Here is a 14,961-nt window from a genome sequence, read left to right on the forward strand (position 1 = left end):
AAGGACAACCATCCTCAGCTGCACGCAAGATATGCATGGCACACGTCTACGGAACAAGTTAAGGACAGCACGTTGTCTGCGGAAACACACCCGGAGTGCAGGCTGAGTCGCCGAGTTCCTTGACATATACAACAGAGGCTTCAAAGCACGACTCGAAACACCTTTCGCCGCGTTTCCAACTTTTACCTACGTGCTGGGAATGGCCTACAGGAAAAAGTAGAGGCCCCTCCAGTGTGCGCTTGCGCTGTTATACAGGGTGTTGTACCTAAGACTTTACCCAGTTTTCGAAAATAGGCTTTTCGAGCTAGAACAGCGATTCTTTCTGGATAGCATTGTCAGCGGTGTAGTACATCAAAACACAGCTAAGACGTGTTAGCTGGCAGCGCAAAGGTTTGGGCAACGCACCCTCATGTTTATTTCCACGAGACAAACGTCAGCGGTACACAGCGCGTGCCTCCTGCTTGGCACTGTATTCGAGAAGTGCACCGGGTGGCCCTGACCTGAACATTCGTAAATGTCGCATCGAGTCGACTCTGCAGCTATCGACCGACTTCATCTCAATCGCTCTGCCTCCAAAGAAAAAGAACAGCCGTGTAAAACAAATGTCCAATGCAGCCGTGAATACGGGTGCGTTGAAAACTTGTTTCATTAAATTAGCCACATAGGCAGACGTAGGACGACGGGTAAGCACTCGTGTGTTGATTTATTTATTCGAGGATTTCTCGTTTGGGTGTTCAGTGTTCTACCCGCCACGTTCTCCCCAGTGTTTTCACTGTGTATACTGTTATTTTTGTCCTTTCCTTTGTTCAGTCTGTGCATATGGCGCCTTGTGCGCGTAACCCACGTGCAATGATGCCCCACGGGCGATATGTAATAAATAAACAATGTAAGGCGGGCAGCGATCAAGGCGGCGTCAGCGTGACGTCGAGTTAGTCCAAAAGGCGGTTCAGCGGGCAGGTCTCGCGCATCGGTCACACCCGCCTGTTAAAAGCGAAAAGCTTCACTCTCCGCGTGCAGAGCTCAAGGCGAAAGCCGCTTGGCAACGATCCTCAACCAGGAGGAGGGGCACAGGTGTGACTTCAGATCACGTGCCTCCCTCGCCAGACGACATCGTGGCTGGACAGCGTGCCGGGCCACGCGGCAGACGATGTGCAGTCGAAGGCAAGCACAGTCGGATCGTCCGGCTGATATACAAGCTGCGTTACAGCGATATACAAGCTGCGTTACAGCCAAAATGTGCGGCGGACGAAGGAAGAGAGCAGATACAGGAGAAATGTCTGACCTGGCTTAATAAACAGGCGCAACCGAGCTTGTCGCTCGGTTCAGCCGGGTTGAACTACTGGCTATTTTTTTTCCTGTTCGGCGGTTGACTAGAGGGGGGGGGGGGGGGGGGGGGGGGGGGGGGCTGGTATATTAGAATAAAATTAGGGTTTCTGATGTAATCTGCCTCGGAGCTGGGCTATATCGCAGCATGCGGTGCGTGATGCTCTATATCGATTTGCCACCAGCGGATCTCCCGTCGCAATATTCTCGACGGCATATGGAAGGCACTGCGTGACGACAACCCAACTCAAATCAAACCCCGTGGACTCCAAGGAAGGGTTAAAAATATTGCGCCTATACAGAACAGGGTTCCAAAGTCACAAGGAACTGTACAGGGGCCCTCGCTAGGTCAGCGCATCGAAAGTATTGGCAGGAGATAGCTGGAACTGGTTGCAGAACGTCATAGAGGATCCGCAGTGACGGTCCGTGGGGCGAGCTGGTGCATGATAACATGAACGGCGGCACTAAACACGAGCAAAGCGGGGTTAAACGAAGCAAAGAGAGACAATTACATCGATACAGAGAGGATAAACACACCAATCCGGCAGCAGGAAAAGATTAGGCGTCGCAACAATGTAGAGTTTCTTTTTCTTTGCTGAAAACGAGTAAAGGAGCAAGCCCCATAACAAACCCGAATTAGTGAATGAAATGCGAGTGCCGCTTTTCTTCGTGCGTTGCCCCAGAAAAGCGGTCTTTCCTGCTGAGGCTGCGCAGCCGGGTGTGCCCCTGCAGCGGCATGCATTCCTGACGGGGGCGTTGAGGAAAGAGTGCGTCCTCGAAGACACCCAACGCCCTGTCGGCGCCCCCTTTGGGAAAGTGACGTGACGCATATCCGAGGACCTGCAATCAGCCGTCATTCCTGCGCACCATTACTAGTTCCCCACAGGTGCACTCCGCCTGTTCTGCCACGAACGTGGCCAGCTGAAGGCCCCGGTTGAGGCGCATGACAAGGTGCTAAAAAGCCCCACTGGATGTTCACTGCGCTGCACTGAAGCGCCACCCGAGGGCGCCGTGCTTGTGCGGCGTAGCTTGTGCCCCACAGCAGGCCACCGGTGTTGGGGGATCGCGCTTCGATCCCACCGCTGCCACCAGTTGTTAGATGCGGGCCCTTGGTTCGCCTGGGCCGTCTCACGCCAAGGCCGAGGTCCACGGGTTCCGGATCGCGAGTCTGCTGCTACGGGGTGAGGAAGAGACGAGATGGGATTCGAGGTGGAGGAGAGACTGAAAGGGTTTACTTATATATTTACAGAGTTCGAAAGAGTCACCTGTCAGATCGCTGCTTAAATAGGTTCCCCTGTCCCCAGGTCCCTAGTTGGGGAATTTAGTTCCTTACAAATGCGTCCAATCACTGTGACGTCGATCCCGTGTCCAGTCTTCAGGATCCGCCTTCCAGGACGTCCCCAACAACACCCTCTCGCCGCTTCTGGCAAGTTATGGTCCGTGCTGTCCCTGCCGCGGTGATGAATAGCCCGAATGGGGGCCCAATCGGCGTCGAAGGTCAGTCACCTGCACTGCACAGCGCTCCGTGGGAGCTAAAGGCCACCGCGGCACTTGCACAGGTGGTTCCACGTAAGGGAAGGCACTTAGGGTAAGACGAGGTCGATTCCGAAGCACGAGCATTCCGGCGTCGTTGGCTTAGTCAAACACAGCCGCGTCTCACTTACCGCCGTCCCTTCGCGGAAAACGACGTCGTTATGTGCCGGGTGGGTCCGGCGTCGTGAACGAGAACCATGCTCCCGAAAAACGTTCCCAGGCAGCGGAGGGCCATTTCACCCTCGTTGACGCCGCCACCTGCATTGCTGCAGCCACGCCGGGTAATTGCTCCAGGCGTCTCCGGGGGGAACAACGGGGAAATATTACAGCTTTGAAACGCTGAAATGAGGGGAGGAGGGTGCTTCAAGGAAAATAACTTTTTCACACGGTCGCGCAAGAAAGAAGTTGCAGACAGCGCTGTGTTTGCTCTTGCATTGCACGAGCGTCGCAGATATAATAATAATAATTGGTTTTTTGGGGAAAGGAAATGGCGCAGTATCTGTCTCATATATCATTGGACACCTAAACCGCGCCATAAGGGAAGGGGGAAATGAGGGAGTGAAAGAAAGGAAGAAAGAGGTGCCGTAGTGGAGGGCTCCGGAATGATTTCGACCACCTGGGGATCTTTAACGTGCACTGACATCGCACAGCACACGGGCGCCTTAGCGTTTTTCCTCCATAAAAACGCAGCCGCCGCAGTCGGGTTCGAACCCGGGAACTCCGGATCAGTAGCCGAGCGCCCTAAACAGTGAGCCACCGCGGCGGGTACCGCAGATATAATGAATTTCGTTTTGCTGCGACAGCACTATTCCGGCGGTTATGAGCCGAGCAAAATCGTCTAACGTTTGTCTGCCTGTCCACCGGGGGCAGCACCTGCACGCCGTGCTCTAGCTCGCACTGGATACGAATGTTATAGTCATCCTCTCGCATTTCTTTGTCCCGATCTCGTGCATTCCGCTCAGCTTTGCATACGACACCGTTTAACGAAGCTGGCCGGAGAGAGGACTTCATTTCGCGACGACGCTGCTTCAAGCGGGTGCTGGGCTGCTGCCCGGCTCGTCTTCCCGACACGCTACGTAGCGGCGACGTGGGAAGCGGCCACAGTGCAGGAGGGGCTCTTCTCCACAAATGTTGTGAGGGAGGTGCAGTGCCCCCCCCCCCTCGTGGGAATGCAGTGTCCAACATATGCAGTGTGTTGTCAGGCTAGGCGGACGCGTCGCGGAAGCCCTGCGCTATGGCGTTTCTTGTGGCCCACGGTGTAGCTTTTAACTGGCACGGAAATTGATCGAGATCGATCAATCAATCAATCTATTTTCCGGCATCGGTTCTATCCATCACCGAGTCGGTCAACCAGCCAGCCAACAAATCATAGACTTTCTTTCGCTAATATTACCCGTCCGCCACGCTCACTCCGGCGATAGCGAACCAACGAGAAAACCCGGAATCACCAGAATGTGGTGCAACTGGGAAAGGTTAGGAGGACGCTTAATTAAGCTTCGCCTGAAGAGTAGAGCCTTCGCCTCCTCTTTCTCATTTTTACTCACACGCATATAAACTTGCTTCAGTACACTGAAGCACCATAACACCGCCTTTTCATTCCGCGCAATTTCTGATCTCTATTTAGCATATTCGCATTTGGACTTATCTTAATTCATAAGAAAGGAGCCGTCAAGGACTTGAAAAATTACAGACCGATCAGCTTACTGTCCGTTGCCTACAGGGTATTTACTAAGCTAACAGAGTGCGAAAATTCTGCTACAATTCTAGTATTCTGCTTCTTTCTTCTCTTTTTTTTTTTTCCACGCGGCCACTTCACACTTGCGCTGTTGGCAGGATCTGCCGCTGGATGCGGTGGATCATATATGCATGGAATACAATCGGCGGAAAAGAGAGCACATGTCAGAGTGCCTGTGTCTCCTGCGTGTTGCACCTGCTTAATTATTTACTTCACTCATGCAGGTGCCCACAGCGCCCTTCTGGGCATTCGTGCACGGGGAAGGCGCAGCATTCGGCGCCGTATGCGAACTTCATCCTTAATGCAAACGGGAAACAAAGAGTGCGACACTTGAATGATGTCGACGTGATTGGCAGCACAAAATAGGAAAAACACACCCGTAATAAAACTCGGAAACAGTACAACAATTCAACGATGCCAAGATTTACAGATTTGATCACGTAACAGTGTGAAAACGGACGAAGGAGGCGCAGAGACAGTCAGATCCGACAAACAGTTCCAGCCGTTTATAGTATAGTGCGGAGGGAATAGAAAAATTTTTGAAACATTAAGTCGGCAATCATATTCTCGCATTTTCAGCGTTGTGCACGCGGGCGGACGCGTAAGCGGGCTCCTTTAAACACACTTTCCTTGTAATTTTGGTTTTCTCTTCTGTAATATCAGCAAACAATGTTAGGCGTAAGTACTTATACGCCCCACTGACAGTTTCGTTCGCATTAGCCCCTCTTTAAAATTGAGATGCACTAACTGGTCCAAACATAAAGCTCAAATGAATCGCTACGTTGCTTCACTCAAGCTTCGTCGATTCGGCTCAGTGAATAATTAGTCGGCGCCAACCCTATAGCTGCATCAATCGTGCACGCGCTTCGCCGAGTGTGCTGCGCGTGGCCTTGGAGGGAATTTTCGGAGCTGTTTCGCGTGGCGGACCTTTGGTGCATTTCGGTGCGTGCGCTGGCCAACGTTGCGTGCCGCCGGTCGTCGGGGCAACGCAGCAGCAGCCAAAGAGGAGGAGGACAGGACGGGTGATGCCTCGCACAAGCGCGCACAATGGGACAGAGCCAGACACGAGTTGAGGCCGGCACGCAAGCGCCAATCCAAGCAAGCAGACAGCTGTGCATTAAAAGGAACGAAGCTAGCTGTAATTATCCGTCTTTTGCTTACTTCGGTAGTTAATTTTGTTCACGATTTCGATACAGTTTGACTAGAAAGACTCGTAGCAACTGGGAGTGGGTAGCTAAACGAAATGAGCAACCTATGCAGTGGTGTATGGTGCCTCCCTATATGCCTCGTATAGAGCCCCCCGAATAAGGGTCATAAAAAGGACCGCTATGCAGGGGCCACGTACCGAATCCCCTGTGCAAGGCCTCTATGTAGGATCGATACACAGGAGCGTAGTATGGGGCCCCCTGTATAAGGCCCTTATTCACGACCTCTTTACAAGAGCCTAGTGGGGGACACCTGTACAGGACCGCTATACAGGGCTCGGCTTCTTTAGGCGGCAAGTGTTCCTCATAGCTCAAAAACCCGGGCACATCTTGCCTTCCTCCGTTATAATATATGCCTACTCTCCAAGCCAAAGCCACCCGGAAACTTGGATGGGGTTTATATTTGCGGATAACAAGTCCGTATCGACAGGCAATTAACCGGCGACAAATATTCAACACGCTTTGAATGAAAATAAAAAAGGCGTTAATTGGCGTTAACCCCTCGGATGCCTAACTGAGTACGCAAGAAAGGACAGCGACAGGCTCTCTGTCATTTTTGTCCCACGCAAATGGCTGACAGGCGTCGATAGCCTATATAGCAAAAGAACGCCTTTGCTGCAGAGCCAGCAGTGACGTTCAAAAAAAAGGAAACAGCGGCGCGAACGTGAGGCCCGTGCAAGGAAGAACAAGCACCCCGGCAGTATATATATACTCGGTGATTTATTTCTCAAACCTACAAAATGCTTCAACCGCTCTGGTGTTGGCGTTCGATTATCGCGCGAGGTGAACACTTTATTCAAGCGTACTCGCAAACATTAACTGAATAACTACCCATGTTATCATTTAACAGACTAATCGCTTCTAATAAGCGTGCACCGAATAAAATAGACACTGTCCAATCTTCATACACACAGCGCATATTTCACGCACGTACTACAAAACCCACAAGAAGCGCTCAGTCGGCTCGGACTCTACTTCGATTCGCAGAGGTCGGCAGCGCTTTGTTTGCCTCTTCTATGTTGTGCGAGAAGTGAAGCATTCCGCTCTTGCTGCTGCTGTCGGTTCCCGCAGCGAGCCTGTCCGACTCTGCGTAACTCATCGAATGACTCCGACGAGCAGCTTTCGGCTTGTTTCGACCGGTGCCCCTCAAAGGACTTCCCGGGGCAAAGCAGTGGCTCGTGGCAGAGAAGGCCGCGTTTTGGTCAGAACTCGAGCTCAGCCTGCGCTGTGCAGATCGACCCGAAGTGAGGGGAAAGGGAAAAGAAGAGCGCCTGGTCGATGTCCGGCTTTGCGTCACATGCACTCAGTGAGCTACGCCACTTGGCTGCACGCTTTTCTGTACACCGCGATCGAACCAAGCCACCCCCGCTGGAACAAGATGATGCGCTCGGACGCGTGCGTCAGCGAGTGCCACTATCGAGCACCCGAGGAAAGCGACGCCCGACGAGACCCTTCCCGTACACTCTTGTATTCCTCTGCTGCTCCCCTTCATGCTTTACTCCCGTTGTGGAATTCCCATCTTGCCCTGCTCGTTTCGAGTTTTATTTTACTTTACCTGCAATAGCTGCTTTGATGAGTTACTGGCTCACGTCAACGAAACATTAGGCCCGGTGGCCATTGGATGCGTTTCTTTTGTTCACCCGCTGCTCTTCTGCGCGTGCTTGTGCCACGTTCGGAGCGGCTTTTGATGCGACTGACGCAGGGAGGCTGTTACGGACGCCGTGGCGTGCTTCTGTTGCACGCCCAAACCAAGGAAAAAGAACCCTGAGGAAAACGGGCGCTTCGATTATCTGCGCAGTTAAACACGGTCCGGCTTGGCCGCTCTTCGCAAGCAGAACAGATCGAGTTGTTATTCTGCGGGGAGACTTCTGTTCGTTTCTATGGCATGCACGTGCCTCCACCGCGTGTGCCCACAATCGCATAGATCAACGTTTCTTTTGTTTCTCCGTCCACAACATATCACAGCGCTGGCTGTGTCGTAGACCTCTCTCCCACGTTTCGCGTTGTCGTCGCACCAACCGCGTGCTGCTAAGAACGGCGACAGCAAGTCTCGCATGACGACAGCCAACGCTTCTGTTCCCACTGGGTGGCTCCCCGCCACTCGATGGTGATCGCTCCCAGGCCTGCCGTCACGGGCCACGCGGAATGGACCCAGGTGTCAGTCAGCTGGCTCCAGTTACCGAGCTTTGCCCGGTCGGAGTGTGGGACCCGACAGAGCGGAGGCCTGAAGCCTGAGCACAACCGGCCCCCTTCCGAAGTCTCCGACGCCGCTGCGACGAGCAAGCGGCCGTTATCTTCCCCAATCGCCGTGACCATGCCTGGGAACAACAGGGCCTCGTTTCCGGTGGGCTGACGGTCATCGTTCCCAACCATCGCAAGCATCTCTAAGGACAATGGACCGCTTTCGCCGCCCCCTTCCCCACCTTGGGTTCTGACCTTGCGCGTCGGCTGTCATCTGTTGAAGAACAGGTGTCAGCAGCGCGTGGGAACCTTCAGCTGGCCAGAGGACATTAATTACTCCGACGGCATCCTTTTCTCTCCCAGGCTCAACATGGGACGGGGGCGTGTCCGTATGTGCGGTGGTGTGAGTTTGCGCGAACAAGTGAAAGTTTCAGGCCACTCCCACCCCGGAGAGGGCGTCCTCAACCTAGGGAATTTAATGATGAAGGACGATATAAAACTCGACCGCGAGTGCATTCGAAGAGATCCCCACTTTTGATCCTCGTGCTTGTAAAAATGTGAATAAACCTGCTGCACCGTTCCTTCTTAACGGAGTCCGACAACGTCCCTCGGAGCCGGGACCTGCGGTGCTGAACGAGTCAGCCTACTCAAGGGCCCCTCCACCTCCAACAGTGCCCAGATGCGCAGCAAAAGGAGACATCCGTACACGTGTACAAAGCTGCCCGCTCGAGTTCTGCGCGGGGCATCGGCCTCCAGTGAAGGACAACTTGGACAACCGAATTCGGACGAAAAGCCCAAACCCCGATCGTGGTGCAGAGCACGTTACCACTCAGCGGAGAATTCTGGCGCACCAGGCTTCGGCAAGGAATCAAGGGTAAACGAACTGGCTCGAGATCTCACTTTCCGAGCTGGCTCCCATCGCACCTTGCACAACTCGGACAAAGGCAGGCTGACAAGATACAGTGATACAGTTCAGCACTACAGACTAAACCGGAAGCTGATCGCAAGCTCAGCAAAACGGAGGAAGTAACTTGGAGGCGGTTGTAGACGGGCACATACCCGAATCCATTAAGCAAATGGTACCCGGGGCAATACGACGGTAAATGCAAGGGACAGGCGGACATGATCCACATGATATGGACATGCACACACTTAAAAAACAATTCAGGGACCATTCGAAATGAATAAACATGAGAGGCCCCAATTCTCAGCTCTGGTCCAGATGAGCAAAAAGAAGTCATCAACCAAGCCGAGGCAGCCGACTCTTCCGACACATTTTGGTTTTTCCAATTTGGCGCCCAGTGCTGCTTTCCCGTCCACCTACTATATCCCCGTCCAGCCTATTCGGCCATCGAGCGACTTTTTCTTCTAATTAATTAACTAATTAATGTGCGTCAAACTTTTTTGTTCCATTAATTATCACTCATGAAACACATTTCAATCCGTTTGAAACTCTATTTCCACTCCTTTGCCTATTTTTTCACTATTTTGCTGTCCACGGTTGTTTTCCAATCTACTCGCCATATCGACGACCGCGCTATTTCGGCCGGTGTTCGACCTTTTTGGCTCTAATTAATTAACTAATTATCCTATCGACAACAAATTTTGTCGCCCATCACCCTCGCATCATCCTCTATCGACTACAATAATTCCTTTGGTCCCAACTGTTCCGAGGACGACACACTTTACGGACACGACCTCGCCGACACTGCCAAGCAATGCTTTCGCATTAATGACTGCTCAGGCGCGTACCGCAGCAGGGCGACGGTCGTAAGACGGCGTGCTCTAGGACGACCCTGGGACCGCGGTCGCTCGGACGATCGGGCTCTGTTGTCTGAGCTGTTTTCTGCTGGAACCGCAACGTGGCTACACTTCAGTCCCCTCCCTTAGTTTCTCTCAGCCTCAGCATCGATTTTCTGTCTCGGTCCACTACGATGGCGTCCTTTGTTTCCTCCTGCCTGGTCGCTGGCTCTCCCGTCCTAAAATCGCTGCTGCCCTGCGTGTTTACGCCGCAACTTTAACACGTCCGACGCGCTGGCGGATTGTGAACGCCGTTCCAGACGGCGAGCAACATTCGATCCATTAGTGGGGAGCCATTACGCGGTGACCAAAACCGATCGACTTGCGTTAATTCACGTGGCTCTCTTGCTTTCCGCTTGCAAAGCGGCTTTTTTCCCCCTCGTATCGGGTTCTCGTTGGTCCGCTTGTTCACGCGGAAGCTGTGGCGCCTGTTCCCGAAGAGCAGGGCATCTGGGACAGTAATCTGCGACGACCATTTCTAGACTGATCACCCTGCCCTCTCTGCCAGTGGTATACCCCATGTACATTGGTGATGTACAAAAGCAGACATGATTTATTTCTCTCTCTTTAGCTCCAAATCGCATTCTGAACCTGGCAACGCTGACGCAGAGGCTGTCTAGGCACTATACACTGCAGGCATAACTGGAGGGAGGTTGTTGGGAGAGGCCTTTGTCCTCCACTGGACTACACTGAAATTGTGGCGATGATGATGATTAGGATGATACTATATTGTACGCACTCGTGTAAGGACCGGTTTTTTCTTTTTCAAGTATGTGACGAGTTGCGGCCCTTACACGAAAACCGCAATTTTCCACTCAGCTTTTGCGATTACGGCGCAAACCTGAATAAGAGCGCCCAGTTTTTGCGACGACCTGCATATTAAGAAGAATTAGCGTGCACCTGATAGAGCAGTTGTAGAGGTAACTCCATGGAAGTCTCGATGATACTACGACCGACAGTGCACAGGCGGAATAAAACAGGCCTACTAGCGCAAGGCGCGTCCCCCAATGTTATTCCTGATATGATTTAATGCGGACACGGTCGGTTTCCCGCTCAACCGTGATGACGATTTGGCTCCAGGGTTCGAAGCGGCGCTTGGCACGCGAGGCCTACGCTTCCTTTTCTGCTTGCTTCGCTGCCGAAAGCGTCACGGAAATGAATCGTACTTCCATTTTAATGTGAGGCTATACTGTTTGTTTATGCTTCTTATGGGGGTTTAACGTGCCAAAGCGACTGAGGCTACGAGGGACGCCGTAGTGAAGGACTCCGGAAATTTCGACCACCTGGGGTTCTTCAACGTGCACTGAGATCGCACAGTACATGGACCTCTAGAACTTCGCCTGGATCGAAATTCGACCGCCGCAGCCGGGATCGCACCCGCGTGTTTCGGGTCAGCAGCCGAGTGCCGAGCAGTGGCGTCGAAGGCGGCGCGAAAGAGTGATCGTTACACAAGAAAGGCCCAGGCGTACAGCAAGCGAAAATATTCAGACGTTCCCCCATTCGCTGCCCCTGCCATATCCTCCATAAGGCACGATCTCGATGCAAGATGGGCTCATTTTCTTAGGCGCGACGCGTACCAATGCCCGCCGAGGGAGGTTATTCCGGGGTTATCGCGCGGAGGATCGACGACCAGATGTATGTCACCCGACGCGTTTTTCTTGGCACGCTCAAAGGTGGTCTGCAGCGGTTGTCACGGTGTGGCGGAGTTAGACGCCGCTGTGCGAGACGCGCTGCATACAAGCACGTCCAGGAACACCGTTTCCTTAGGACTTGCGGCCCAGACGAAGACAATGTGCAAACGTTGGCTTGTATTGCTCGCGCCCAAGCTCGCTCGCTCCACAACGGCCGCTCGGAGGGGCACATTTCCTCCCCGGTGGCGAACAGAGCGGATCGAATGCCGTCGTCTCCCAAGTGGCCGCCACGCTTTCTCCCATCGATCGCAGCCTGCTCTAAACTGCTGCACGAAGCAGCAGTGAAAGAGAGAGAGGGAATGTCGTGGGGGACGCAGTTCGCGCGGCCCGGCGGTGTTCCGGATCTGATTGACGCAGACTCCCTCCGTTTATTCCCGCCTCCTGCTTCTTTCTACGTCCTCACTATTGGACCTCAATTCTGCGCCCATATAACATGCTGGGCCGGTAGATTGCGCCGCGCGCTGCCGTTTTCTCTCCCCGGCACTTTCGTCCATCACTTGTCAAACACCCATTCCCGATCTCCGCTTTGCCCTCCGACTGGGGCAGGAATCGGTTCACTCTACTCGTGTCTGCTATCGCGTGTCGACCTTCGGATGATCCAGCGTCGCCGTTTCCTTCCAAAGGGGTCTACTGTTTGCGCATTTTCTTGTATGCCTGTCTTTGAAGCGATCCACGACGACCGAGCCTCGTGGCGCCCCGTAAGACGACAGAGACGCAGCGCTTTTCGTGAATTACATCTCAGTCCGTAGACCTGTTAGAGTAACTAATTAGAATAACATCATGCACGTAAACTGCAGTGTGAGGGAGTTCAAAGTCAAGAATGCGAAAAATGAGTTGTAATAAACGCGATCGTCAACGAAGAATAGATACGGGGTGCACGAGAAACCGCTGACGCGTCACACCCTTACAGACGGAGCTGGACTGTCCCCTAATTTTTTCCGCACAGTAAACATTTCCCTCCACGAACATGAATCCAGGATTTCGTGGTGCATATAACTACTCGCTAACCGCATCAATGCTACCAGAAGTGCGCAAAATAGATCAGTGGGACCTAGTCTTGATGTCTATGAGCCCTACACTGAAACCACAGCTATGCTCGGCAGTAGAGCCCGTCACTGGGCGAACTCAGCCGGGTGAAAAGGTGCGATCCCGTTTCTCAACTCTCAGTGTAACAGCACTGAGAACACAAAAAGAAAGTGCTAGGGTTTTCACACAGCTAAACCGAGTAGACGTGCGGAAGCATGGCTCATGGTTTTGCTTTGTTGGGTCGTCTGGCGACTCGAGCTATGCCCTGATCGAGGTTAAGCTGATCTGATCTATTCGCGCCGCAGAAGAAAGTTGATGGCGAAGACGTGCAATGCACAGCGCGCGAGTCGCAGTTCAAACACGAGGCTGCGACGACAGCACGCCCAGTGGCCAGCGAAGCTGATCTGCTCGCGCCGGCGCGGTTTTGAAACACAGCAATATTGATTTTATTTTCTGCCTGTGCTGTTGCTACGCTAGGTTTTGCCAAGGTCACCTTCAAGGTCAGACCCCGTGAAGTAGTGCCACAAAAGACTCCAGGATATCGCACACTCGGTGCCATCAAACGACAGGAACACACACATCTATTTGCTCGATTCTCCGCCAAAACTGCATCAGTGTTCGACTTAACACCGTTAGCACTGCGAGCTTTAAGTGCTTAGATCGGTGTGCTCCACACATCCGAGGATGCTTCCTTTCCGGAAACATCCCTTCTAAGTAGGGTGCCTTGACGTGCGCTCGCCCCCGCTTTTAAGACACAAGCAGAGCCATCTACCTCATGGATTTTGCACTAATATTACGATTTACGGCAACATTCGCTATATCCGGTATATTTCCTTGTTATATCAGTTATTTCATAAACGTGTGCATCACAACACGACGAATTGTTTGACGCCATCCGGAACCTCCTACGACCAACGGCTCGGCCGTAATGGCCGTCTGAAGGTCCTCGGAATGCACGGTTTGTGGGCGGAAAGGTCGTCGTTGAGGATCCCACACATAATTTGGACTTCATGTTAATTAGTAATTTTATTTTCAGGAACATGCCAGGTCATTTGACATCACTTGGAGCATTCTGCGTCAAACGGGTGGCCCCCAAATTTTATGCAAATGGTGATCCTGTGGCGGTCCCACTTAGACGGCCGCTATACTGGCACACATACATATAACGGATCGAAAGCATATGCATCTTTTCAGGCACTACGTGCCCACTGCTGCTGTTTGTTAGTGTGGTCACGTGGTAACTGTTTTCGTCAATTTGACATGCATTGCAGACAGACGCGTCCTTGACAGACGTAAGTAGTAAGGGCTCACTATGCAGGACCACCTTCCCTGCCTCTAAAAGCCAGCGCTCATGGCCGCTTGCTGAGACATGTGGTGCACAAAAAAAATAAGAAGAGAAAGGAAATGAGGGAAAAACAGAACAAAAGGCGCGTACGTACGTGCGGAAGCAAACGTGTCACCGCCGTGTGCGCCTCTCCACGTCAGGAACTTGCCTTGCACATCCTTCCGACCCGGTGTTGCATTCTTTCTCATTTCGCCATCTTTTCCCATTGGAACGGGCATCAGCTGCTGCTCCTTCGACCGTCGCGATCCGTGACCTGGAGACGAACGAGTTCGGGCGTGTCCAAGCAGGCGCCGGCAGTCGTGACCATTCACCAAGATTTAATGACGGAGCTGTCAATGGCTGCACTGGAATCCGGCTCAGTTCTCCTTGAAGAGCGCTTTTCGCTCTAGGTCGCAGGAATGTCGCGCGTCATGCTCTCACAGTTTTGCGCGAAAACGCGTGACTGTAGTCTCATCTTCCACAAACACATCAATCACTTCTCGGTGGACACCTCAACCGCATTGTGAGTGAAGGGATGAAGAGGGAAGTCAAGTAGAGAAGAGAGGAGAGGCGCCACAGGGGAAGGCGGCGTATTACTTTTTACCTCCTGCAGGCCTTTACCGCAGGTTAACAAGAAACAAGATTAGTTATGAGGAAAACGAAATGCGCAGTAACTTCCTCACTGTTGGACACTTAAACAGCGCCGCGAGGGAAGGGATGGAGTGGAGGAGGGAGAGAAAGAGGTGCCATAGTGCATGCAGGGCTCCGGAGTAATTCCCACCGCCTGGGGACCTTTCTTTAGCGCGCACTGACATCGCACAGCACAGATCGAAACGGGATCGGGTTCGAATCGGGGTGCTCCGGCTCAGTACAGCCGAGCGCTCTAACCATTGAGCCACCGCGGCAGGCGCTCGAGACAGAAGTCGCGGAGAGAGAGAGAAAAGGCGCGATACATGCCTCGCTCTGAGGAAAGGATGAGGGGAATAGGGATTTCAAAATATTTGTTATTAAACAAAAATTAAATTAAAAGAGTCTGGACAATGTCATAAATGCTCAGCTTTTCGTGCGTTCGAGTGACACCACGGCCCAGCGGCACTCTGTTCCCTTGCAACTTTAGAAGAGTGCAGTACATCTGCCTCATGG

General features: G+C 52.7%; 1 protein-coding gene across 1 annotated transcript in view; it reads right to left on the reverse strand.

Annotated features, from left to right (window-relative positions):
- LOC144110467 (endoplasmic reticulum metallopeptidase 1-like) overlaps positions 1-14,042 on the reverse strand; it is a 78,252-nt gene extending 64,210 nt beyond the window's left edge. The window contains exon 1 of the mRNA XM_077643378.1: positions 13,934-14,042. Coding sequence (XP_077499504.1) covers positions 13,934-14,027 — 94 coding nt within the window. The 5' untranslated portion in view covers positions 14,028-14,042. The remainder of the gene's footprint in view (positions 1-13,933) is intronic.
- Between the last annotated feature and the right edge of the window lie 919 nt (positions 14,043-14,961).

The sequence above is a fragment of the Amblyomma americanum genome, chromosome 11 (assembly GCF_052857255.1).
Source record: "Amblyomma americanum isolate KBUSLIRL-KWMA chromosome 11, ASM5285725v1, whole genome shotgun sequence".
Lineage (NCBI taxonomy): Eukaryota > Metazoa > Arthropoda > Arachnida > Ixodida > Ixodidae > Amblyomma > Amblyomma americanum.